This window comes from Ranitomeya variabilis, chromosome 5 (genome assembly GCF_051348905.1).
Source record: "Ranitomeya variabilis isolate aRanVar5 chromosome 5, aRanVar5.hap1, whole genome shotgun sequence".
NCBI classification, from domain to species: Eukaryota; Metazoa; Chordata; class Amphibia; order Anura; family Dendrobatidae; genus Ranitomeya; species Ranitomeya variabilis.
Genome location: NC_135236.1, coordinates 487,435,898 through 487,462,761, shown reverse-complemented (window position 1 = coordinate 487,462,761; position 26,864 = coordinate 487,435,898). Strand labels below are relative to the sequence as shown.

The 26,864-nt window shown below is 44.9% G+C and overlaps 2 protein-coding genes across 5 annotated transcripts in view; one reads left to right on the top strand and one right to left on the bottom strand.

The window, feature by feature from the left end:
• Positions 1–5,765, bottom strand: part of LOC143776308 (oocyte-specific histone RNA stem-loop-binding protein 2-like) — a 47,573-nt gene extending 41,808 nt beyond the window's left edge. The window contains exons 1-2 of one of the 2 annotated variants that reach the window (XM_077265549.1): positions 5,585–5,765; positions 1,907–2,041 (exon numbers count right to left, since the gene is read on the bottom strand). In XM_077265549.1, the coding sequence (XP_077121664.1) occupies positions 1,907–2,041; positions 5,585–5,592 (143 nt within the window). In that variant the 5' untranslated portion in view covers positions 5,593–5,765. The remainder of the gene's footprint in view (positions 1–1,906; positions 2,042–5,584) is intronic. The other variant, XM_077265550.1, reaches the window with a different exon arrangement.
• Positions 5,766–5,824: 59 nt separating this feature from the next.
• The window catches only part of CDC25C (cell division cycle 25C), an 83,825-nt gene continuing 62,785 nt past the window's right edge, over positions 5,825–26,864 (top strand). Inside the window, exons 1-5 of one of the 3 annotated variants that reach the window (XM_077265547.1) lie at positions 5,930–6,059; positions 11,773–11,864; positions 12,068–12,293; positions 18,505–18,596; positions 26,309–26,348. In XM_077265547.1, the coding sequence (XP_077121662.1) occupies positions 12,103–12,293; positions 18,505–18,596; positions 26,309–26,348 (323 nt within the window). In that variant the 5' untranslated portion in view covers positions 5,930–6,059; positions 11,773–11,864; positions 12,068–12,102. Of the gene's footprint in view, positions 6,060–11,772; positions 11,865–12,067; positions 12,294–18,504; positions 18,597–26,308; positions 26,349–26,864 lie in introns of all 3 variants that reach the window. The other 2 variants (XM_077265546.1, XM_077265548.1) reach the window with 2 other exon arrangements.

Below are 26,864 nucleotides of genomic sequence, written 5' to 3'. Positions count from 1 at the left end.
CATCTTCAGGGGGTGGGGGGTAGATGAGATAGTGAATGGGCTACACACAACACACAAACATAAAATGACTGATTAGGGAACGTGATAGGCCGCTCTGAACAAATGAGTTTTGAGTGAGCGCCTAAAGCTATGCAAGTTGTGGATGGTCCTAATATCTTGGGGTAGAGCATTCCAGAGGATTGGCGCAGCACGGGAGAAGTCTTGGAGTCGGGAGTGGGAGGTACGGATTAGTGCAGAGGTTAGTCGAAAGTCGTTTGCAGAGCGCAGCGGTCGGCTAGGCCGATAGACAGAAATGAGGGAGGAGATGTAAGGGGGTGCCGCACTGTGGAGAGCTTTGTGGGTGAGAACAAGTACTTTGAATTGTATCCTGTAATGAATGGGCAGCCAGTGTAATGACTGGCGAAGAGCGGACACGTCCGAGTAACGATTAGCCAGATGGACGACCCTGGCTGCTGCATTAAGGATAGACTGGAGAGGGGAAAGTCGCGTGAGGGGGAGGCCAATTAAAAGAGAGTTACAGTAGTCCAGGCGGGAGTGGATTAGGGCGACAGTGAGAGTTTTTGTTGTCTCCATGGTGAGAAAAGGGCGGATTCTAGAGATGTTCTTTAGGTGTAAGCGGCACGAGCGGGCAAGAGATTGTATGTGGGAGGTGAAGGAGAGATCGGAGTCAAACATGACACCCAGACAGCGTGCCTGCTGCCTAGGTGTTATTATGGTGCCACCCACGGAGAGGGAAATGTCAGATTTAGGGAGGTTAGTAGAAGGCGGGAGCAGAAGAAGTTCAGTTTTGGAGAGGTTGAGCTTCAGATAGAGAGCGGACATGATGTTAGAGACTGCAGACAGACAGTCAGTGGCGTTCTGTAGTACAGCGGGGGTAAGGTCAGGGGCTGACGTGTATAGTTGTGTGTCATCAGCGTAAAGATGGTACTGAAAGCCAAATCTGCTGATGGTCTGTCCAATTGGGGCCGTGTAGAGGGAGAAGAGAAGGGGGCCAAGGACTGAGCCCTGAGGTACCCCGACAGTGAGAGGAAGAGGAGATGAAGTGGAGCCGGAGAACAGAACACTGAAGGAGCGGTCAGAAAGATAGGAAGAGAACCAGGAGAGAGCAGTGTCCTTAATGCCTGGGATATTAGGTTAGGCTCCCAAAGAAAGATATGCCTTGTCATACCTAGTGGGCTCATGAATTTACCAATTTCTGCACCAAGTACCTTTATTTTTCAAGTACTGTATATACTCCAGTATTAGTTATTCAGCACTTTTTGTGATGAAAAAGCCCCAACTGCTTTTTCTAGTGTGATGGTCCCAGAAGACGAAGTAGCAGCGGCAGAGCAGAGGGTCTCAGGAGGCAGGAGCCAGCTGCTGCAGCTAAAGCCTGTGCCCACTGCTAAAGAAACATCAATATTCACTGTGCTGGCACAGTAGTCGCAGCAGCTGGCTCCCACGCAATGATGTGTGCCCGCTACTTAAGTGAAAGAATATGCAATGTACTCCACGCCCATAGGCGTCAATATTCATTCCTTTAAGTAGCAGGCACATGTGATCGCCGCTGCAGCTGCTGGCACCGGAACAAGATGCTGTGAGGGAGCACAGAGACAGCAAGTAGGATGGTTTATTTTCTCAGAATTCTAAGCACGCCGATCAGCAGACCATGAAGAATTGCTGGGGACTAGCTGCTTATTTCGATAGCCAGGCCAGTCCCCTACTCTATGCATCAATGATAGAAGGGGGAGAGAGCGACTTAAGATAAGCAGCGAGCCTGCCCCCTCCACTTACAGCACAGGACAGAAGTGGGGGTGCCAGGACCAGAGCAGCCCTTTGAGAATTAGGGTTACTATTAGGCTGTAATTTTATGCAGCACTTGTTTCACATACAAGAGCACACGATTACTGAGGGTCAATGTTGTTACCTAAAATTGTCCTCCATGGAAGTGAGGTTATCTATTAACATCCAGGGTTCAGGAAGATGAGCCTTGGAAAGCCCATGGAGTGGAGGCTCATCGCAGGCCAATGGCGGCATATATACTCCCAGCTGAGGATCTAGCCTGCAAAACACAATCCAATCCAATTATAGTGAAGCTTTGCCAGCTCTAATATCAATCTCCCCAGTACATATATAGTTTATTAAAAACAAGTTGAAAATTGTTGATCTTTTCATAGGAAGCAACACATTTCACACATATATACTTAGCCTAAAGAGGGGGAGGGGAATATATTTTTGTTTCACCTTCATTTATGAGAAGAATTCCAGACACCAAGCCCTACTTTGATTTGTTCATAATGCATCTTCGCTCGTCCATGATATATTTCTATAATAGTTATTGACCCGCGCGCTGACAGATTTCACTGTATGGTTTGGTCCAAGTGCGATTCGTTAACACATTATCTCACATGCGGACCAAGGTCATTCAGTGAGGAAGTGCATGTCCCATTTATTCCCTCCGACAGGGTGGTCCAAGGAATAAAAAAAAAAAAAAAAAAAAAAAAAAAGGGAAAACACAGCATGTAAGTGCAGCGCCCCAGAGTCCTGGTCGTTGCAGTACTGACGCTCCGCCGCTAAGGGGGGCTATGGTACGTCTGATGGCACTGAAGGAGTTCACCTGACCAGGTATCACAGACACCAATACACTTCACAGTCTGGCCTCCAGGGGGAGCTAAGGGTTCTATTTATTAGGCCACTCCTCACAATCTGGTAAAACTGGGGGTTAGATAGGAAGTTAGACAGAAGCTGACTGGGAATCGAACAGGCAACATCCTGTGGCAGAAGGTGTTGCAAGGGAAGATTCAGGGGGGTCCCTGTCAGGGGTGGGATCCTGACAGAGGCCTAGCGAACAGAAAGAACGTTACGGGACCGCGTCTGCACTTCATCGCGGCGGTACCCCAAGAAAGGACAAGAAGCGAGGTTTATTGTGAAGAGTGAGAAACGAGATCAACGCAACAAGGAGAAACACCAGTAGGAGTCGTGCTGTAAGACGAGGCAACATCCTACTGAGGCGCGTAGCCGGAACGCCGAGGAAGTATTGAGCTCCAGGCCAAACTTCAAACCTACGGCAGGACAGTCAGTTATAGGCGGGCTGTCTCACCTAAGCAGACATAGGGGGCAACATTTGGAGAGGGGCGACACTAGGGTCCCAGAAGAGCTCCGAGCCTACCCATCATACGGGTGCGTCCTCGCCATATCATTTGGGGGACGAAGCAGATCATCAGAATCGAGTTGTGAGGGAACTTCAGAAACAGACAACAGTTGTGGGGACTATCCCGTAAGCACAGCAGGGGAGGACCACAACACACAAGCGCTAGAAGGTAGGCACAGATTTCCACCTGCAAAGGGAACCCTGGAGGTGCCATCGGACCGGCCGGACTTGCGCAGCCCGGTTAACCGTATTCCGGATTGAGGATCCTGAAGCCTTCAGTAAAGCGGTAAAGAGACTGCAACCTGGTGTCCTTGTTATTTACTGCGACCTGCACCGCACCACCACATCCTCTTCACCATCCAAACCTTTCATTGGGCGCCCCTCAGCAGGGTCACGGACCGGGTCTAGCCACCGTGACAACCCCAGAACAGACTCAGAGGCCCGGTACCCCTCGGCCCTGCAGCAGTGGGGGCGCTATATACAGTTTGCCACTGATAATCAGATGCACTGGCCCATTTATGTCTATGGATCTGTGGAAAGCATCACACTGCACCCAGATGGCATCAAAGTGCAGGTCAGTCTTGGACAAACCGGAAGGAAAAACATTAATTCTCAATATAAATTAGAGAGCGTTTTTTGGATGGAGAACATGCGGTCGTCTGCACCTGCCCTTCTGATATTCTATAACTGACCATGTACTGTGATACCATTCCCCTCCCCCCTTGGCTTAAAAAGGCTTCTATGAATGTCATTGAGTGACACAATTCAATTTACAGGAGGAAAGTGGAGAAAACACTTTTTTGTTAGTTTTGTATTGTAAGAGTTACCAGGGAATAGGATTTCTCAAGTCAGTATGTTCATGGAGATTAAAAAATATAAACTATACAAAGGGCTCATGTTGCCATTTTCTGAGATCAGCAACTTTAATTTTAATGCCAATGGAGCCATGTAAAATGGGAGAATACAGTTGATTTCATTTTTTTTATTGGGGTGGACATTCCTGCAAATTGTCTGATTACCTCTACTTTATACTGCAATTTATAGTAAAGCCATTTTATAGAAGCCCAGCCACAGGCTGGTCATCACAAACGCAGTCATGGCAGCCATCAATAAGGGAAGGGGGAAGCGATGGGTGCATGTCAGATTGACCGTTGTATTCAAGGGGTTAATAGCAGCGTTCAGCTCTTCTTGGGGCCATTAGAGGCAGGTGATGACTATCTCACGTTATCAACTGACAGGAATGACGCAGGCTCCGCTCCTGAGCCGACATATGCCATAGTACATTTTATGAAAGGGTTAATCCAATACATGCATTTAAAGGGGCAGTCCCATGTTAAAACAACAAGAAACTTTCCTTCCTATTAATATATATATATGCCGACACTGCAGTTAGCAGCCAGATGTCTGGCATTACTGTAGCAATAGGAACCCAATTTACAGGGTGCGTGTCCGCAGAGCCACCAATCAGGCACCATGGTAGCAGATTTGTCATGGTCACTGCAAAATCCACCGTCTCATGGGTGTTAGAGGAAAAAAAAACTGGTCACTTGATGGGGTGACATGTCCTCCTTAAAGGGAACCTTGCCCCACATTTCTCATGTTGCGCTAGGCACAGGATAGAAGGCTGGCTGCAGAGTGGAAGGGTTAAGGCCATGTTCACACGATCCTTTTTTTGATCCTTTTTTTTTCAGGTCCTGATTTGGAAAACCCGCAGTGCAAAACTGCACTGCTGATTTTCCTGCAGTTTCTTCTGCAGATTCCTCTGCGGGTTTTCAACAGCACTTTCCTATTGGTGCCTGTTGAAAACAGGAGCTGAATCCGCAGAAAGAAGTGACATGGTACTTCTTTTTTTCTGCAGGCAAATCCTCGCGGATTTGCCTGAGAAAAAAAGGATAGTGGGCACAGCGGTTTTTGTTTTCCATAGAGTAACATTGGACTGTACCCTGCATGGAAAAAGGACCTGAAAAAAAAAGGATCGTGTGAACATGGCCTTATTGTCTCTCCCTTGCAGAGATTAGCAATTTAATTATTTGGCACCTAATGAGTTAACATTAGCTTAGCCCTGGTGGGCATTTTACTACGCCCTATATGGCATTAACCCATTATGTGCCATTAATGTAATTGCCAATACCTCCTCATCAGAGAGTGTGGGAAGAAATAACACATTTTATTCCGCCCCGCAGCCGCCAGTGCATCTTGTTTCCAGGGCCACTACTCCACAGAGAGCCCAGGGGGGCTCAGCCTGCAGGGAGGAGACCCTCCAGCACCACTCTGGTCACGTGCTGCCAAGTCCCTGGGTGATATTAGCAGCATCATTCATTCAGCCATCACACATGTATGGACGTGATGCAAGTATCCTCCACAAAGCAGGACCACATAACAAGGAGCATACAGCCTTCCATTACCGCCCCGTCAGTCACACCCGCTGCCACCGATCCCCAGCCATCCCATTACCGCTGCATGGCTCAATAAACAGCTGATCAGAGCGGCTCCCCCTCCCCGAGCTTTAAAAGTCCCGCCGACGTCATCCAGGGCGGGGCCTGAATGCATAATATAGTGACGGCTTAGCGCTGTCCTGCTACGTGCGGGGGAGCCATCAGCCAATCACAGTCTGCCTGTCCTATCATCTCACGACGGCAACCAATCAAAAATAACGTTGTTTTAAAACGGGCGACGCCTCCTCGTGACCCCGAGCTGCTGCCTGTTCCCTAGCGTTGATTGGCCAATCTAAGCGTTCTGACATAGCCTCTGTGTGCTGATTGGTCAGTGCCTGTGGCGGAAGAATTGAATTTCTCGAGTACTTCCCCTAGTCGCCGTATAGTACGTCTGGCTCCGGGCTCGGTGAGGGGCAGTGGCCCAGGGAGGTCCGGCTCTGAGGCGGCATGTATTGACCCGAGGTTACCGCGTGGCGTCAGAGGGTCACCTTCACGTGAGAGCCATTATTGTCTATGCTCCGGCAGGTTGTATTGCATGCTGTGTGGGAGTGGAGGGAAGGAGCATTGCTTAGGAGCAGCCAGTGCTTCCACAATAAAGCGGTGCACCGTGACCCCTGCTGTCCTGCTCCTGGCTGCACCCTCCTTCCACCATGTCCTCAGTATACCCAGGACTATATGGACAGGGCTCACCCAAATCAGAAAGGGCCCTTTCCCTCCCCCGCCTCCTCTCCTCCAAAGCCTGAGACTGGCACCCGTGATCAGGCATATTTGGAACATGAAAGTATCTCAGTCCAGCAGACACATGGTTAACTGGCTAGACCGTAGCAGGGTCGCCCGGGTAGATAATATTCCTGACGGGATCTTTTGAAATTTAAATTCCCCCAAAATTCATGAAGACATTTTCTGTGAATGACAACACTGAAAAGTAATTTGAAAATGCGCAGCGAGAAAGGGAGAAGTAGATTAGCACTGAGGGGTTTAATGTTCCCCTCCTTGTGTACAGTATGTGAAGAAAAGCCTGTTATTAAAGGGATTCATGGTTCCAAAGAAGCCAAGCGGTTAAAAGAAGTGACCTGACCATTCGTCTGGTGGCTCCGTGCCCCTAGGAGTGTGCCAAGTGGCTTCAATGAGGAGGAGACGGCATTGTGACGTTCGCATGGTGTCTGCTCATTGCTCTACCCCTCACTGGCGCCATCTGACAGGCAGGACCAGGTGTAATCATGCCCCCACACCTACATTGTGTGTGCGCCCACACTGACACTTGAAGCATGCCGCTACCCTCCAGCAGTGTTGGTGTGCAAGGTGATCTTAGACAGCGCTCGCTCTTAACAATGAAGCGCTGTCAATCAAGAAAAAGGATCTGACTTTAATTTGCAAATAGGAGAACGTAATGGTGTACCAAGACATACGCTAAGCGGGCACGGAAGTACCACCATTGGCATATTAAATATATATTTTTTAAGTCCATATTAAGTTTAACTGTTTACTCCAGGTGTTTTTTTAATTTTTTATTGAGGGTCGGTAAGCCAAACCTCCGACTTCTCAATTCCCATGACACCGACTCCACGACTCCGACTCCCTCATACATGGCTCGTGTTTAAGATTAAGTGATAAATTTACTGTAGTAAAATGGTAACATCAGGCTTTTAATCTTTATTATGATACAATAATCAAGCCATTTAGATAGAACATAAAATATATTTATCGGAATACAATTTTAGAACAATTTTTTTTTGCATATTTACAATTTATTATACACTCTGCAGTAAGTGGGGGAAAAAAAAAACAAACGTACTGAATAGCATTTGTGCAGTCTATGAATTTGTTCTGAGAAATAGTATCGCCTCCATCAGATCCTCCTTTATAGACAACCTCAAATCTGACCTAATTATTTTAAGGCTAGAGAACAACCTCTACACTAACTCGGGCTGGTGGCAAGGCAGTAACCACATGGGCGACATCTCTAACAATTTCAGGGTATAGGAATTGCCTCATGCACGGTCAGTTTTGATGAACTCTTTTGATGTTTTGATGAACTCTTCTACTTCTTTGAGAGCAAGTGAAAATTTTTTCTGAAATATGGTCAATCTTTTTTCTATGGGAGTGGAATCTTTTTCCCTGCGGCAACACTTTACCTGCTCCATGTCATCCAAATACTTGTCAAAATCAAACTCCTCATCTGATGAGGATGAAGGAATAGCAGCAGCAGCACTGGCAGGACCCGAGTCCTCTTGCTCTTGGCCATTCTGTAGCTCATCCTAGCTGCTACCTCAGAGCTTCTTTTCCTTTAGTAAGCTGTTGATCATCCAGTAATATACGATGACTCAGGTCTGCATAAACAGCTGCCAGAAGAATTTTATTTTCTAATAGCAGTTTCATTGAAGCAGCAATGCCATCTGCGATCAAACCTCCTCTTTGGGACAGGCAAAGCAACAAGGTCTTCCACTCCTTTTATAAAAATGCCAGGAGTTAGATCCTCAGCTTGTAACTATTTAGTCCCTGTAAATGGGTGATGAAGCAATTCCTTCAATTCAGCCACCTGTGTCCTTTGACCTTCATATAGTGTTACCTAAGGGTGGCGATATTTACAAGAAACGGTTTCGGCTCAAGCAATCGCTCAATCATTAAATAGGTGCTGCCCCACCAAGTGGCTTCATCCACAATTGCCCCTTTTCTAGCACGTCTCTTCAAGATGCAATCAATTTTAGGGGTTCTGGCAGCAATAGCCAATTTACTCACTTTGCTAATCAGTTCCAGCATGTCTCTCTTACAGACTCTCTTATTGCCAGCTGCAGGGTGTGCATAACACAACGCATGTGATGAATAGGAAAGAGGTGTGAAGCAGCTTCAACAAGATCATCGAATTGTAAAGATAAAGAATCATTTTGCTGTTGTTCTGAAGTAATACCTGTTTGTTCCTCCGTTATGGGAACAGGACTGTGGCCTTGCATCTCCAACATACTGAATGTGAAATGTTCTTCTAGCTGCTGTTCACTTTCATAATTCTCATTCATCAGTTTAATTATCATGTTTGAAGCATTATCAGTTACAATAGCAAGAACCTGTTCTTTTTTGAGTTCATAATCTTGCAGAACTTTTTCCACCAAGGTGTGGATAAACTGGCTGCTGTGATGAGCTTTAGTATCTTTTACTGCCAGTGTCTTAGTAACAATTTTTTTGTTGTCGCAAACATATCGAACGTTGATAGCAAAATAGTTCACTCTGTGACGTGCGCAGGCATCCTTTTTAAGAAATACAAAGTGTCTCTTGAGTCTTTTTAAGATCTTCTTTTGGTTAAGGACTTCTTTAATCACTAATTTTCTAATGCTTTCTCCTTCCAGAGAAACACCAGGTTTGCGAGCCATTTCTCCATTATGAGCTATAAAAGCTGGTCGTGCAAATAATGGTACAGTCCTTCACAACAAGCTCTATGAGCTGTCTTTTAAACACATCTGCTGTCATTGTTACAGTAAATTTGTCACTTACAAAATATCTTGTAACTGACTTTTGAGATGCTCTTTCCTCCTCCTTTGCCCGGTGGGAAGTGCTGGTCGCTGGTTCCTTGGTTACTGCTGTGATGTTTTTCAGTCACAGCTTTGCAAACTTCTGGGTGACAGCGTTGTAAATGTCTTTTTAGATTGGAAGCTCTTGAAGGAGCATTTTTACCACTGCCTGAGTATGCACTGATTTTGGCATCACAGCATTTGTTTTCATCTGGGTCACTTATACACTGACACACAAAATGTTTATTACGGTATCTTGAGTCACTGTGAAATGCTCAAATACAGCTGACTTCATAAGATGCTCCTTATACATTTTGTAATTATCTAAATTCGCTCTGAAAATTTTGTCCTGTAAAAAAAAAAAAGTATATTGTAATTCTTGCAAGATTAGGGAATTATGCACTGTATAATTTAGGATAGAAATAAAACAATCTTTGCATAAATCAATAGGACAGTTAAGTATAAAGTTTGTAAAATGTGTTGTTAAATCGCTTTACTCTGAACTTTCAATGTCAAGGTTCGTCTCAGCAGGGTACAGCTCACTAAATGCCTCACATCATATTTCCTCACAGTCTATGAAGAGGGGAGGAGGGAGCATGTTTGTGCTGAATCACATTCCAGAACACACTCACACTCTCTATGTATAGTGTATATAAGACCAGCTAATTTCTCCAAACATGAGCTAAGAGGAAAAACAAACTAGAACATCAAGCATACAGAGACCACATATACTGGACTATTGATTTATGCACAGTTTATTGAAAGTTTAGATATGCTTTAGGAAGTACTTGCCTTCTTTAATCCTGCTTTCCTGTTCACTCCAGAAATTCTGAGATGAATGCAGGCATTCCTTCCCTGTGTGTTTATTTTTTTTCCCCTTATCTGTAGAGGATGAGCTTCGCTACTTATGAACATAAACTGCAGCATAGATTCATCTCAGCTAAAAGTTTAGACCTTAGATCAGGAATAGGACAGACCTTTATAGGACATTTCATAACTTTCTCAAATTCTTATGAGAAAAATATTCCCCACAAACTGCATTGAACTACTGCACCCAATTTATTATATATTTTAGGAGTCGGTTCATTTCATACCGACTCCAACTCCGACTCCACCAAAATGGGCTCCGACTCCACAGCCCTGCGTCCACTATATCAATGTTTATGCATTTTAATTGGCACTTTAGGGGTGACAAACACCCTTGGAATATCACCGTTCTTGGCAGCATACTGTCCTATGAGCATATGTGTTGCTGAGAATAATGCAGCTCTATGTGCACAGAGCGATCATGTTAACGACTGGTTCGCAGTGGGTCAGTAATGGTGTGGGGTGGCATTTCTTTGGAGGGCCGCACAGCCCTCCATGTAGTCGCCAAAGGTAGCCTGACTGCCATTAGGTACCGAGATGAGATCCTCAGACCCTTTGTGAGACCATATGCTGGTGGGGTTGACCCTGGGTTCCTCCTAATGCAGGACAATGCAAGAGCTCGTGGCTGGAGTGTATCAGCAGTTCCTGCAAGATGAAGACATTGAAGCTATGGACTGGCCCGCCCGTTCCCCAGACCTGAATCCGATTGAGCACATCTGGGACATCATGTCTCGCACCATCCAACAACGTCACGTTGCACCACAGAGTGTCAAGGAGTTGGCGGATGCTTTAGTCCAGGTCTGGGAGGAGATCTCTCAGGAGACCATCCGCCGCCTCATCAGGAGCATGCCCAGGTGTTGTAGGGAGATCATACAGGCACGTGGAGGCCACACACTACTGAGCATCATTTCCTTGTCTTGAGGCATTTCCACTGAAGTTGGATCAGCCTGTAACTTCATTTTCCATTTTGATTTTGAGCATCATTCCAACTCCAGACCTCTGTGGGATATTAGTTGTGATTTACGTTGATAATTTTTAGGTTTTATTGTTCACAACACATTCCACTATGTAATGAATAAACATTTACGACTGGAATATTTCATTCAGTGATATCTAGGATGTGGGATTTTAGTGCTCCCTTTATTTTTTTGAGCAGTGTATTTAAAGCACCAAACCACCACCCAAATGCACTAATTATAAGCCAGGTATTTCATTTATTAGTGATCAACTTTTCTTTTTTTTTTAAATTTTTTTATTGAAAAGGGAATTTCACACAGAGCAATAACAATGGCCTTTTAAATCAGAGTATTCATGAATATTTCTAGACCAAGTTTTAAAATCTGACATTTGTCACTTTATGTGGTAATAAATCTTTGATCCTTCAACGTATCACAGTGATTCTGTGGCTGCTTTTTTGTGATACATTGTACTTTGTTAGTGGTAAATTTAGATCAATGTTTTGCCTTCATGAAAAAATTAGATAGTTTTTAAAGTTTTTTTTTTTTTTTTTTTTTTTTTAAATTATCAATGTTTATACCCTTAAACCAGATAGTCATAAAAAATAACATTCACTCTGTCTACATTGTCATTTTTTTTTTCTTTCGAATGTTCATTTATTTTAAGTTAGAAGGGTTGAAAGTTTAGTATCGTTTCCTTTTTTTTTTTTTTTTTTTAAGGAAATTTTAAAAATCTATTTTTTTTAAGTACCTGTGCAGTTTTGATGTGACTTTGATTGGCCTATATTTCGGAAACCCCCCAAAAGTGATACTATTTTAAGTCGCACCCCTCAGTGTTCAGAACTGCCATAAGTAAGTTTAACTCTTTAGATGCTTTGCAGGAATTAATGGAGAGTGGAATGGATGGAAGATTAAGGAGGTCATTAAGGAGTTAAAGATCAGATGACACTGCCAAAAATCAAATGGCAAAATAGTAAGGGTCCAACACTTGTCTTGTTAATTTAAGTTAAATAATAGAGTCCTCTATACGTAGCCTAATAAAGTTGATTTTGCTCATCGGGGAACACTGTAATAATAAGTATAGGAGATAAATAATTTACCGTATTACATTTTGGAGGTGATCTCCTAGGAACGTGATTCATGATTTTATTTTTTTTGTATTCTTGTTTTCTCCAGTGCTCCCAGTCCTTTGAGAGCTGACGTAAAAAGCCATGGCGGACAATCACTCAAAAACATCAGATGGCAAAAAGTCCTCTTCTGGTCTTGCTTTTCGTACAAATTGTCGAATGCTTTTAAATCTTCGGAGAGACAAAGATGCTTCTGCTATTTTTTCTCCAGACCAACCATTAACACCAATCACTGACCTTGCTGTGGGCTTTAGTAACTTAAGTACTTTAAGTGGGTAAGTATTTTAATAGAACCGTCTGAACTTGTGTCTTGGTGATTTCCAGACAGATTTTAAGCAGAGTGTAAAAACGATTCACAAATCGAAAAATCCAGCAAAACAAATGTAACTGGGTGTATAAGAATCCATTCTTACATGTCACTACTCGGACAACCCCTTCGCAATCCGTCTGTCTCCCCCTTATAAAATAGCACTTATACTCCCCTCAGGGGCCGGCACCATTTCAACAGTGTCGACATTGGCTGCAAGGATCCCCAAAGAGCCAATCAGCGCTGGCTTCTCTCTCCACTTTCAGACGTATTGCATTCATCCAGAGGAAGTGAGCGAGCAGGAGCCTCTGTATGCATGTCGTTTGTCCGAAGGCGGTGAGAGTAAAGTGGCTTCAGGGATCGTGTGAATGGCCACAGAGATCTCACGACAAAACTGTCATATGATCCCCAGGAAAACCAGTGCTGGCACCGGAGGCGAATATAGGTCTAATTAGTTTAGTAGGGGAAAAACATACAGATTGAGAAGGGGTTGACCGAGTTGTGGACAACCCCTTTAAAAGACATTTCACTAGATTTTTTTTTTTTTCTACCCCACTTGAGAGCAGCATGATGCAGAGTTGATGTGTTACTGAGCTACTATACAGTAAGAGTGGGAAAAGTAAAAATATATAAGTCAAATCAAAGTGCCAAAAATATACAATAGAAACAAACCAGCACATAAAGTTCAACGTATAACAATAGAAACACGAGCTGCAAATGAACATAAGGGCTGAATGCAAAATGGAAAAAAAAATACTTATGTAATAGTGAGGAGGACGAAAAGACCCAGTTGTAGGAGCAATCACCCGCACGTTATGCTGCTATAAGTCAGCTTCCTCAGGGGTAATTATTTGACACTAACCCCTTATCTTTTATGAATTGTGGCTACAGGACACCGTTGCTGATTTGCATTGCTATTTTATATCAGTTTTTAAAGCACCACTCCAACATTTATTTATTTTTTTAAATTTCACTCGATGGTACTAATCTAAATTCCCTGCCTCTACTCTTATACTTACCAGCCACTGTCTTAAACTTTCATTATTGTTTTATTATCTTTTTATTCTCTAGCACTTTGTGATTTGCTGGTTTGATTCACTGTTTGCTGGGCCATCCATAAATCAAAAGTCAATGTATAAATGTATTGCGAGCTTATGACGGTTACCTCTGACAATCAGAAGTTGTGGTCATGAGATGGTGGGGCAGCACTGGGAACAGCTGATGACTGCGTATGGTAATGATAATGCTACTTTCAGGGAACTTAGAAAAAACACCACAGAAAAACAGGCAAAGGTGCTTACCTGTCTAGGCCTCAAATCAAATGCACTCTCATGGTGCAGTGGGCCCCAAGTGGCCAATCCCTGATTGTAGGCTGGCTGTCTCATTTGGTATTACCACACCTGTGTAGTCGCCATCTTTACTTGGGACCCACTGCACCATGATAGTGCATTTGATTTGAGGCCTAGACAGGTAAGCACCTTTGCCTGTTTTTCTGTGGTGTTTTTTTCTAGAATAGTGGAGGTTTTTTCCTCCTTTTTTTCCTCCTGTTGTGGTTCAGGGAACTTAGTAGCATCTCTCCAGTTCAGGACTAAACAAATACTTTCTGGAGTGGAGCTTTAATCTTTGTGAAAGTTGATGTATGTTAGTGTCTATATGTGTTAGGGCTTCTTTGCTGCTTTACCCCTAATCGATATTAGCTAGCGATATTATAAATACATATATATATGTATTTATAATATCACTAGCTAATATCTAATAGGGGTAAAGCAAGGATGTCCTGACACATACATAGTATTTAATATATATTTTTTCTTTCACTGAGACATACATCATTTTTCCATTGAGGGTTTATGGTGGGTGATCATTCATGCCATGAACACTGCAGAGATTGTGTATTTTCCCTGTATAGATGGTGCCCTGCTCTGTACTCCTTTATTTTGACCTAGAATGGAGTGCTCTGCACTAATAATAATAATGATGATGATTTTTATTAATATAGCGCCAAAAAATTCCGCAGTGCTTTAGTATTATAGAGGGGATTTGTACAGACAATAGACCTTATAGCATAACAATAAACACAGATCAAAACAGATACCAAGAGGAATGAGGGCCCTGCTCGCAAGCTTACAGACTGAGGAAGAAGGGGAGACACGAGAGGTGAATGGTAACAATTGCTTTCGTTGTTTGGACCAGCCATAGTGTAAGGATCGGGTGTTCATGTAAAGCTGCATGAACCAGTTAACAGCCTAAATATGTAACAGTACATACACAGAGGGCTTTTAAATGCATAAAGCGTATGAGAACATGTGAGGAACTTGATTATGGTTGAAGTTTTTTGAATGGGCCACACAGGGATAGTTAGGTTAATGCGTTGAGGCGGTAGGCCAGTCTGAACAAATGCGTTTTTAGGGCACTCTTAAAGCTGTGGGGATTGGGGATTAATCGTATTAACCTGGGTAGTGCATTCCAAAGAATTGGCGCAGCACGTGAAAAATCTTGGAGACGGGAGTGAGAGGTTCTGATTAATGAGGATGTTAACCTCAGGTCATTAGCCGAATGTAGGGCACGGGTAGGGTGGTAGACTGAGACCAGGGAGGAGATGTAGGGTGGTGCTATGCCATGGAGAGCTTTGTGGATGAGGGTAATAGTTTTGTACTGGATTCTGGAGAGCATGGGTAACCAGTGTAATGACTGGCACAAGGTAGAGGCATCGGTATAACGATTGGTGAGGAATATCATCCTGGCTGCAGCATTCAGAACAGATTGGACTGGGGAGAGTTTGGTAAGAGGGAGGCCGATTAGTAGAGAGTTACAATAGTCCAGAAGAGAATGAATGAGTGAAACAGTAAGAGTTTTTGCTGAGTCGAAAGTAAGAAAAGGGCAAATTCTAGAAATGTTTTTGAGGTGCAGATTAGAGCGATCCAGAGATCGGATGTGGGGGGTGAATGAAAGCTCGAAATCAAGTATGACCCCAAGGCAGCGGGCATGTTGCTTGGGAGTAATGGTGGAACCACACATGGAGATGGCAAAAGTAGGTTAGTAGAGGGAGGAAATGCGAGGAGTTCAGTTTTTGACAGGTTCAGTTTCAGATGGAGGGAGGACATGATGTTAGAGACAGCGGTAAGACAATTACTGGTGTTTTCTAGAAAGGCCGGCGTGATATCAGGATAAGTGTGTTATTGGGTGTCATCAGCATAGAGATGGTATATTGGGTGTCATCAGCATAGAGATGGTACTGGAACCCAAATCTACTGTATACAAAGAGAAGAGGAGGGTGCCTAGGACTGATCCTTGAGGAACCCCAACAGTAAGGGGGAGGTGAGAGGAGGAAGAACCAGCAAAAGATACAGTGAAGGATCGGTCAGAGAGATAGGAGGAGAACCAGGAGAGAACGGTGTCCTTGAGGCCGATGGAGTGTAACACAGTGAGGAGGAGCTAATGGTCCACACTGTCGAATGCTGCGGAGAGATCTAAGAGAATTAGCATGGAGTAGTGACCATTAGATTTAGCTGTTAGTAAATCCTTAGAGACTTTAGAGAGGGCAGTTTCAGTAGAGTGTAAAGAGCGGAAACCAGATTGAAGAGGGTCGAGAAGAGAGTTATCTGAGAGATAGCGGATAAGACGGGAGTGGACCAGGCGTTCCAGGAGTTTGGAGATGAAGGGGAGATTAGAGACAGGCCTATAGTTAGCGGCATAGTTTTGGTCGAGTGATGTTTAAGTAATGGATGTATGATGGCATGCTTAAATGATGAGGGAAAGATACCGGAAGAGAGAGAGGTTGAATATTTTTGTTAGGTGAGAGGTGGACAGCAGGGGAAAGCGACTGGAGGATATGTGACGGAATGGGGTCACTGGTGCAAGTGGTCGGGCGAGAAGTTGCAAGGAGCCTGATTACTTCTTCTGTGTCTGGTTCAAAATCAGAGCGTGAGCTAGATGCAGTGGGGGAGGAAGTGCAGTGCATGGTCTGAGGAGATTGGGAGATAATTTCATGTTGGATGTGGTCAATTTTTTCTTTGAAGTAGTTGTCCAGATCGTCAGCGCAGAGATCTGTGGTTGGGCCTGCACTCTTGCGTTGAGTAGGGAATGAAAATTGTCAAAGAGATGTTTAGGGTTGTTGGACAGTAAGGTGATGAGGGTGTTAAAATAGGTTTGTTTGGTGAGGTGAAGGGCAGAGTTGTATGTTTTAAGCATGAACTTATAATGGATGAAATCTTCAGGTAGATTAGATTTTCTCCACAGACGTTCAGCGCACCTGGAGCATTGCTGCAGGAAACGTGTTTGCAGCGTATGCCACGTTTGTCACCGTCTGTGCCGAGTTGTTCTATGTATAGGAGGTGCAATTTCATCCAGGTCACTTTGCAGGGTTTCATTGTAATGCTTCAGTGCAGAATCAGGACATGAGATGGAGGAGATAGGGGCCAATGAGGACTGCAAGTTCTTCATAAGTTTCTGGGTGTTAATGGCCTGGATGTTTCTTTAAGTGTGGAAAGTGGGGGTGACCTGAGTGGGATGGCAGTTCTTGGTAGAGAATGAAAGAAGGTAGTGATCAGAGAGTGGGAGAGGGGAGTTTGTGAAATCATCCACTGAGCAAAGCCGTGAGAAGACCATGTCGAGGGAGTTACCGTCTTCATGCGTTGGAGAGTTAGCATGCTGCGAGAGGCCAAAATAGGAGGTTAGAGATAAAAGGTGAGTAGCAGATAGGGAGAGGGGGAAAAGCAATGGGGATGTTGAAATCACCCATGATGAGGGTGGGGATGTCACAGGAGAGAAAGTGTGGAAGCCAGGTGGCAAAGTGATCCAGGAACTGATGAGAGGGGCCGGGAGGACGATACACCACCGCCACTCGCATGGAGAAGGGGATGTAGAGTCTGACAGCATGGACTTCAAAAGAAGGGAAGACAAGTGAGGATACTTAGGGGATAACTTGGAAGGTACATTTGGTGAATAGGAGCAGACCAACGCCTCCACCTGCTCTGTTGTCCAATCTTGGGGTATGAGAAAAGTGTAGTCCACCATATGAAAGAACAGCGGTAGTGTCTGACTGCTGAATCCTGGTTTCAGTAAGAGCCAGGAGGTTAAGAGAATTAGGAAGAAGTCATGGATGAAGGAGAGTTTATTACACACTGAGCGAGAATTCCAAAGGGCACAATTGAAAGAGGCAGAAGGCATGCATGGGATATTAATACGGTTGGAAGGGTGTCTGAGTGTAGCAGTTGGGAGTAGGGTTGAGCGACTTTTGCTTTTTTAGGATCGAATCGGGTCTCGTGAAACCCGACTGTCTCGAAAGTCGGATCGTGAGAAATCGGCCGATTATTTTGAAAAGTCGGGGGCCAACCGACACGAAACCCAATGCAGTTTATCATTATTTTTTTTTTTTATTCTCTCTCTCTCTCTCTCTCTCTCTCTCTCTCTCTCTCTCTCTCTCTCTCTCTCTCTCTCTCTCTCTCTCTCTCTCTCTCTCTCTCTCTCTCTCTCTCTCTCTCTCTCTCTCTCTCTCTCTCTCTCTCTCTCTCTCTCTCTCTCGTTTGTGTTTCACTGTGCAAATCGCTATGTCCCAAACGTTAAGATGGCGGTTTTACCCCCTGAGACGCCGCACAAAGCAAGCCGGAACCTATCTCATCACGCTGCCCACACTACTTCATTTGCTGAATAAATGGCAGGGAAAGCATCATATGAAACGCGACTTTGGCGCGAAGATCGCCGACCGCATAGCCGATCCCACAGTGGGATCGGGTCGGGTTTCATGAAACCCGACTTTGCTGAAAGTCGGCGACTTTTGAAAATGTCCGATCCGTTTCACTCAACCCTAGTTGGGAGGTTTGACTTGCTATAACATGGGGGGGCCGAGGTTGGGAGAGATGTCTCCTGCGACTAGTAGGAGGATAGACAGAGTGAATGCAATCTGGCATTCCTGGCAATGTATTGATCTGCGGTTTATTTTAATTGCTGCCATGTATCACTAGGCTTTCCATGTAATAATTACTGCCCAGGAAATGCATGGCTGTAAGAACCTTAGCCTAGCAATCAATGACATTATTAGAAAAGTGGTCTTCATGAGACAATAGTTTTGACGAGTTTCCCTAATGGATTTATTGTCTTTCCATGTTTAACTGATAGAGAACACTTCTTGCACTGTGCCGAAAATTTGGGTTTTGACCTCTATAAACTTATTCCTGCAGGGAAACTCCTAAACGTTGCCTGGATTTATCTAATCTCAGTGGGGATGAAGTTGTATTGCAAAATTTTGCATCACCTCTTAAGTTGCCAAAGGGTAAATAATAATTCTACATCTTCATTGCTTGTTCTGAGTTTGCCAACTTTCATGAGCCTATCAAGTAGAGTAAAGCTGTCATTTTTACTTAAAAGGGGGCTGTCTAGTGAAAAAAAATGATCCCCCTATACACAGGATAGCTGCCAACTTGTTGATCAGTGGGTGTCAGACTGCTGGGACCCACACCTTTTTGCGGAAGAGGGAACTTTGTATTCCTGTTAGCATTGAGTGACTGTGTGCATGATTGAACGTTGCTCCATTGAGTCTCTGATGCTGATTCTGATGAGTGCTGTTCTTAGATTTTCCGGCAGCACCATCGAGAATGAATGGAGCAGTTGGTGGACGTCCCATCTATCGCTGCATTTTGTAACAAGGATGAAAAGTCCCGGTGGTCTGACCTCCACCGATCAGCAAGTTATTGCCTATTCTGCGGATTGGTGATAACTTTTTTTTTTTTTTCTTTTTGCTTCTCTCCGAGTTGTGCTGTATTGTAATATTACAACCCAGTCTGTCTGTGAGCGTGAAGCTGAGAGGAACCTGCAGATTTGTCAGTAATTGTCACACACAGCTCTCCAGTGAGATCAGGGTAGCAAAGAGCGGCCATTACATGTCTCACACTGGTAACCCCCCCTTCATGTAAAATAAGCTCCGGAGGCACAGCCCTTGAACCAGAAAGTTATACTACACAAAATGAATATTAAATAACATTTCCCATGTGTCTTCTTTACATCAGCAGAATTTTTGGAACATAATTTTTTTTTGTTAGGAAGTTAGAAGGGTTAACAGTTAATGAGCAATTTTTCATTTTTCCAATAAAAGTAACAAAACCAAGTTGTGAAAACCTACTGTTTGGGCACATGGTAGAGCGGAAAGGAAGGAGCACCATTCGACTTCTGGAGAGAAAAAATGTCTGAAATGGAAATCGGGCGCCATGTCACGTTTGCAGAGCCCCCAATGTGCCTAAACAAAATCCGCCATTCCTCACAAGTGACCCCATATTTTTTTTTTTCTTTTTTTTAAATACTAGACCCCTCAAAGAATTTATCTAGAGGTGTGGTGAGCACCTTGAACCCTCATTTGCTTCACAGAATTTTATAATGTTGTTCTGTGAAAAAAAAAAAAAAATCACATTTTTCGCTTCATTGGGGGACACAGGTAAGCATGGGTGTATGCTGCTGTCGCTAGGAGGCTGACACTAGGCAAAAAAAGTTAGCTCCTCCTCTGCAGTATACACCTACCGACTGACACAAAACTCGTCAGTTTTAGCTTAGTGTCAGTAAGGCTACTTTCACATTAGTGTCGTGCACTGCACGTCGCTATGCGTTGTTTTGTAGAAAAAACGCATCCTGCAAAAGTGCTGGCAGGATGCGTTTTTTTCTCCATAGACTTGCATTAGCGACGCATTGCCACACGTCGCAACCGTCGTGCGACGGTTGCGTCGGACCGTCGCCACCAAAAAATGTTACATGTAACGTTTTTTGGTGCGTCGTGACCGTCTTTTCCGACCGTGCATGCGCGGCCGGAACTCCGCCCCCTCCTCCCCGCACCTCACAATGGGGCAGCGGATGCGTTGAAAAACAGCATCCGTGCCCCCGTTGTGCGGCGCTTTCACTGCTTGCGTCGATACATCGCAATGACGCAATTTGTCGTGCGTCGTACGACGCTAGTGTGAAAGTAGCCTAAGAGTCAGACCTGGATCTGACTCCAGATCTGTCTTTTTTTTTTTTTCCTTAGGTCACCTTGTTGGGTTTTATTCTTTCCCTTTTTGCTTTTGAGATTCTCTTCTTCAGGTCATCGGGGTGTAACGTCTCGCCCTGTTTTCCCAAAATAATGACTGAAAGAACAGTGTGGTGCCGTCCATATAGTACACTCTCTGGTCTGCGGGGCAGGATCTTACCCCCTGACACTTCAGGCGTGTCTTATGGTTGTTCGCGGAGGCCAGTCCTTACCTGTTCCCCATCCCAGACCTCTCCTTGGAGTGGGACAGGAGGAAGACTGTGGTCACTCCTTAGTGGCTCTCCCCCCTCAGAGTCGACACTGTCTTTTGCACCATCTGGGACCACGACGGTGCGAGGAGGAGGATGCCCTTTTCCATTGCCCCCCCTCACCTGGCGTCTTCTGATGTTATCCTCGGGATGGAGGTGGAGTAGGAGTCAGGACCTCGTCCATACAGTTATTCCTCATTTTCTCCCACAGCCCCTCTCTATGGTGGCGGGGAATATCTGTATAGATAGAGGAGATCCCAGCTCCTCTACATCTTCCAGAGCGCGCTTCTGACGCTCCAAAATAAAAAATTTAGTCCCTGGCTGTCTGGGCCTCCATTGCATGCCACTCCATCTCCTTGTGCATGTCAGCAATCAGCGCTTGAGGACCCACGTACACGTCCTCTCTTGTGCATGTCGAGCAGTCACAAGCAGCAGGGCTTTCGCGTTTGCTTTCTCTCCTGTGGGAGCACTTGTTTGTTCTTTCTATCAGCGCAGGCTTTTTAGCATCTTCCTTTTCACTCTGTATCCGGCTGCAACGGTATCACAACATCCACTGCAGATCCACAGGGTTCTCTTTTTCTGCAGGACCTGCCTTTTTTTTACATGAGGTTCTCTGCATCCAGGATCGGCTAGGCTCTGTCCAGGCTGTTGTTGTTGGTTTTTTTTTTTGTCTTCCTCCTAGGCATAGACCTCCTCAACAGACCCCCTCAGCCCTAGACCTCTACATATTCACAGGTCTAGGGAGCCTTGTGCCTGTCCTTCCACCACTGTTACCCACTACGCCTGTTCCCTACGCTTATTCCCTTCTGTAAAAAGAAGTGGCCCACAAGTCAGGCCTCAGTTTTCTGCACAGATTGCAACCCTTCTAACATGCAAGCCACACAGGAGCCCCCTGCCGTCCAGGACGATAACACAACCCCCCACCACCATCTTCCCCGGAGTGGCTGTTTAAATCTCTCAAGTAGTAATTTACCTAACCAAGGTATCCTAGTCCCTGGTCCAGGCCCTTGAACTTTTACCTAGCCTGCCGGCCTCCACCAGTACTTCGATCGCTCATCTGGACAAATTGCAGTCAGCCTCAGCATGGCAGATCAAGGATAAGATCCAAGAAGCGGGCACACTCCAGTTCCTTGTCTGTTTGCCCTTCTACATTCTCCAGGAAGCCTTCTGTGTTCTACTGCTCCTCCCCTGAGGTGGCCCCGAGGTTTGACCTTGATTTCCAGTCAGAATCTGATCCCGACACGGACCAAGTGTCCAAACTCCAGAATATGGTCGACGGCCTCATATCTGCCGTCAATCGGACCCTCAATATTAAAGGGAACCTGTCACCCCCCCCCAGGCGTTTGTAACTACGAGAGCCACCTTGTGCAGCACTAATGCTGCATTCTGTCAAGGTGGCTCTTTTAGTTCTTGTCCCTGCCAATGCTGAAATAATAGTTTAGATAATGTGTCCCTCCTACCTTGAAATTGTCGGGGTGGGGGAGGGCTTTTCCTCCCTTACACAGATGCACCACAGCCGTCAGTTACATCCTCATTTATTCTGGACGCCGCCTCCTCAGCGTTATGGCATTTTTCCAGCGCCTGGGAAATTTTTTTCCTTGGGCATGCGCGTTAGAGCTGCCCCTCCACTGACATCACATGATGTCTTTATTATTGCACCTGCGTGGACGCGCGGCCCGAGATCCCGCCCCGCAGTCTCTTCTGATTTATTCACACTGCGGGGCTGGGAATCTTGGGCATGCGCAGTAGTTCTCTGCGGCTCTCCCTCATCTCCCTCCGCCTCTTTCCTACTGTGCAGCGTCATAGGAATCTGACAATATCTGATACAGCAGTATCATCAAGGCTCAACTTATGCCCAACCCTAGAGAGGCCTCTTTTTGCCCTACTAAACCTACTATTATCACTACGCCTGTACCTTCTGCAAAAAGAAGTGGTCCTGAGGTCAGCCTGCTCCTTTTTGTCAGTCCTGCAGCCCTTCTACCATGTCTGCACCACAGGAGCCCCCCCACCACCCGGAATGAGAGCACACTCCTTCCTCCGGAGTCGGCTGTTGCTATGTCTCAATCGGTCTTCGACCTGACAAAGGTGTCACAGTCCCTGGTCCAGGTCCTAGCGCGCCTACTAAACCTGTCTGCCGCCACCAGTGCTCCAAACTCCTTCACCGGTAATACGTATGCAACTGACCGCGACCCTCATAAGGACAGATCAAGGACTAAATCCAGGAAGCAAGCTCTTTCCAGTTCCTCATCCAGCTCTCCGGGACTCTCTACATCCTCTAGGATGCCCTTCTTATCCCATGTCCCCTCTTCTGAGGCGGCTTTTGGGTCGGATGTGGATTCCCAGTCAGATTCTGAGTCTGATACGGACCGGAACTCAAAATTGAAAGATATGGTCCATAGCCTTATTTTGGCGATTAGCGAAACTCTTAATCTGAAAGAGGATGAGGCCCTAGCCCAGGAGTACTCCATTTCTTTCAAACGGGTAAAACGTCCTTCCCGGACACTTTCCAACCGCAGGGCGTTTGAAGCAATAATGTCTAAGCACTGGGATCACCCTAAAAAGTGCTTCCCAGGAAGGAAGCAGCTGGATATTCTTTATCCTTTTATTCCAGACCTCGTTAGTAGATGGACAGAGTCCCCTACCGTTGATCCGCCGGTCTCTCGTCTGTCTTTCAAGACCATTTTGTCTGTCGGATGGAGCATTTCTCAAGAACTCTATGAATAGGCAGATTGAATACTTGGCTAAGTCGGCTTTTGAAGCATTCAGCGCCTCGCTCTGTCCCATTTTTGCCTCCACCTGGGTAGCAAAATCCATGTCAGCCTGGGCAAGAATGCTTCGTCAAGGTATTCTAGCGACAGCTTTTCCGGATGAGCTTGCCGACTTGCCAGACCAGATTGGCCAAGCTGGCAAATATCTCCTGACCGCTTCTTTGAATGAGACCAGTTATTCCACCCGGGCTACCAGCAACATCGTTGCCATATGCCGCATTCTCTGGCTAAAAGCTGGAATGCGGATCCTCCGGCAAAAAGTCCCTCACTAACCTCTCCTTTCAAGGCTCTAAACTGTTTGGATCCAAGCTGGATCAAATAATCTTAGATACTACCGGCGTCAAGAGCACTTCCCTTCCCCAGCCTAAGCCTAAACGCCCATTCAATAGGAAGAGATCGCTCCAGTTTTGTTCCTTTCGACCCTTTTCTCCATCAGGGTCCTTCTTCCATCAGGACTGCTCACCCACCCAAAGGGAGAGGAGGAAGCCGTCCTTTAAACCAGCTCCCCACTGGGTCTCACTCCAACATATTCTACTCGGCGTGACAGGTTACCCCTCCCCGGGAATCCCTCCAAGGTGGAAGGCCAGCTCCTTCTCTTCCAGGATGTCTGGTTGTGGGTGGTCGACGACGCCTGGGTCAGAGAGATCATGACTTCAGGCTACAAAAATCGACTTTTCTTCTACCGCAGGAAGACGCTTCTTGCAGTCTCGTCCGCCTAGACTCCCGGCTCAGGTTCCAGGTACTCTTGAGGCAGTCTCCTCACTGCTACAGACAGGAGTTATCATACCCGTTCCCTTGCACGAATGTTTTTCAGGGTTTTACTCCAATCTCTTCATGGTCCCGAAGAAAGACTGGTCTCTCCGTCCGATTCTGAACCTCAAATGATTGAACCGTCATGTTTGGATCCGTCATTTCTGGATGGAGTCCCTACGTTTGGTAATTGCCTCCATGGAGCCAGGGGAATTTTTCTGCTCTGTGGACATTCAGGATGCTTCTCTACATGTTTCGGTTTGCGTCCAGCATCAGAGATGCTCCCAGAGCTGCTACTGGGCAGGTGCAGGCTGTGCAATCTTGGAGGAAGAATTTTTTTTTTTCTTCAGTAAGATGGCGCCGCCGGCGCATGCGCACTAGCAGCTATTGGATCACAGCTATATACACCGATAGCTGCTACTGCACGTCACCATTTTCCAATTATTTTTTTTCTTCTTGCTGAATAACATGAAGAACATGTATTGGCACATAGAACATGCGATTATGCTGCAAAGCAGGTGCAATGCCTGGCACCTGCCTGCAGAATGTGTGTTGTTTTTTTTTTTAAAGTATGTAAAGATATTCATTATGCAAACTAGCGGGAAGGTCAGTGAGGGATCAGCGACCTTTCAGCTGTCTGCATTATGAATATCTAATCAGCGCACCACGTGCAGACCCCATCATCTCCGGGCCGCCTCTGAGCACGAGCATATCATTAACTAAAAACTGAAAATAAAGATTAAAGAACAACCACAGGACAGATTTCATCAACCAATTTATCATTTTAATCATCATAATGGCGATGACCTGACACGGTGCAGGTTACTGTGCACAATCCTGCTGACAGGTTCCCTTTCACACGAACTGATGTGCCAGTCGGTGGGTGTACCCTGTGGAGAAGGCGCTATTTTCCATTTTTTGCCTAGTGTGGCCTCCTAGCGACAGCAGCATACACCCATGGTTACCTGTGTCCCCTAATGAAGCGAAAGAAAGATTTTACGGACCAAAATTCCTTTTTTTTTTTTTTTTTTTTAATTTTTTTTTAAATTCCTTATCACCAGATTATGAAAATTCTGAGAAGCACCCATGGGCTCAAAATGCTCCCCACACCCATAGATTAATTTCTGCAGTGATGTAGACTCCAAAATGGAGTCATTTTTGGGTTTTTCTGCTAATCTAACTGCATAGAGATATGAAAGTGGCACCTGCAAACTATTCTAACCAAATTTGAACCCCAAAAGCCAAATAGAATTTCTTTCGTTCTGAGCCCTGCCATGTGTTTAATAAGTAATTTTTGCTCACATATAGGATACTGCTGCATTCGGGAGAAATTGCATTATGAACTTTGGGTTTCCTTTTCCCCATTACCTCTTGTAAGAATGAAACCTTTTAGATAAAACGACTTTTTATTGTAAAGAACCCTGTAATTTTCCATTTTTGCATTCCAATATTATAAACGTTTCTGAAGCCCTTTTGGGTACAACTCTAGATGAATTCCTTGAGTGGTGTAGTTTCCAAAATAAGGAGTTACTTGTGGATTGGTTTTTCTATGGTTTCCGCATATCTAGGGTTGTGGAAATGGCATCCACAATCTATTCCAGCCAAGATTTTGCTCACCAAGTCAAATAGCGCATCTTTCTTTCTATGCCATTCCGTGTTCTCAAACAGTAGATTCTTCCACATATAAGGTATCGTCTTACTTAATAGAAATTGTGTAACAAATATTTGGCTGTATTTTCTCACCAAAGCTTGTGAAAATGAAAAAATTTAAGCTAAAATGACATATTGGTTGAAAGAATGTAATTTTATAATGGCATAAAAATTACAAGTTTGAAATTTTTATTAAAAAAAATTATCAACCTTTAATTTGCCACGATCAGACCTGAAAAATGGGGTTTTGTCAGGCAGGTCAAAACTATCTTCAGCGAGAAGGGATTTAAGCTGTATTTGGTGATAATTGCTGTGGTACCTGGCAATATATGTTGTGTCCAGTGATATATGGCATGCTACATTGCCACTACAGTGCAGCTCTCCTCTCCCAGCACTTGTAATGGCTGCAAGTGCCTAGAGCGAGGAGATCTCAGTGTGATAAGATGACATACATCAGCCTTGCCAGAATCACACAAATCCAGTTTTGGTAGTTTAACTTTTTTTTTTTGTTGTTGGAATTGTCACAACTATTTTTTCTCTATTTATTTTCTTATACTAGGAGACCCTACAAATTCCATGTGTATGCAGACTGAGCACTTGTAAGTATTCATGCAAATGTATTTTGCCAATGGCTTTTGATTAGACACAGACACATATCCACTAACTATCTAATGCGAATGGGTGTCCTTACCTGTTACATAAGATGTAGGGGCAGTGGGGAGTGAGCATGCTGGATTTCAACATGCACTCTCCGCTGTTAATTTGGGTGATAAGCTGCCACTCCATTAAAAACCACATGCATGCTCAGGCTAGTCGAGCCTGTAAGTGTGTGAGCGTGTGGCGGTGAGGAATGGTTGCGAGCTGGCAAAATAAAATATAAGGTATACGGCCTCTTATAGGCTCATATCATTAGGTTGTTGGTGTTTACATTACATGACATCAGATAGAGCATTTATTTTTATTGTGTAATATGACATATCAATTTCTTATAGCTGTGGTATTTTTTTACCATATTTGTACCCATATGGTACAACCCCTGGCAAAAATTATTGAATCACCGGCCTTGGAGGATGTTCATTCAGTTGTTTAATTTTGTAGAAATCACATTTTTTGTT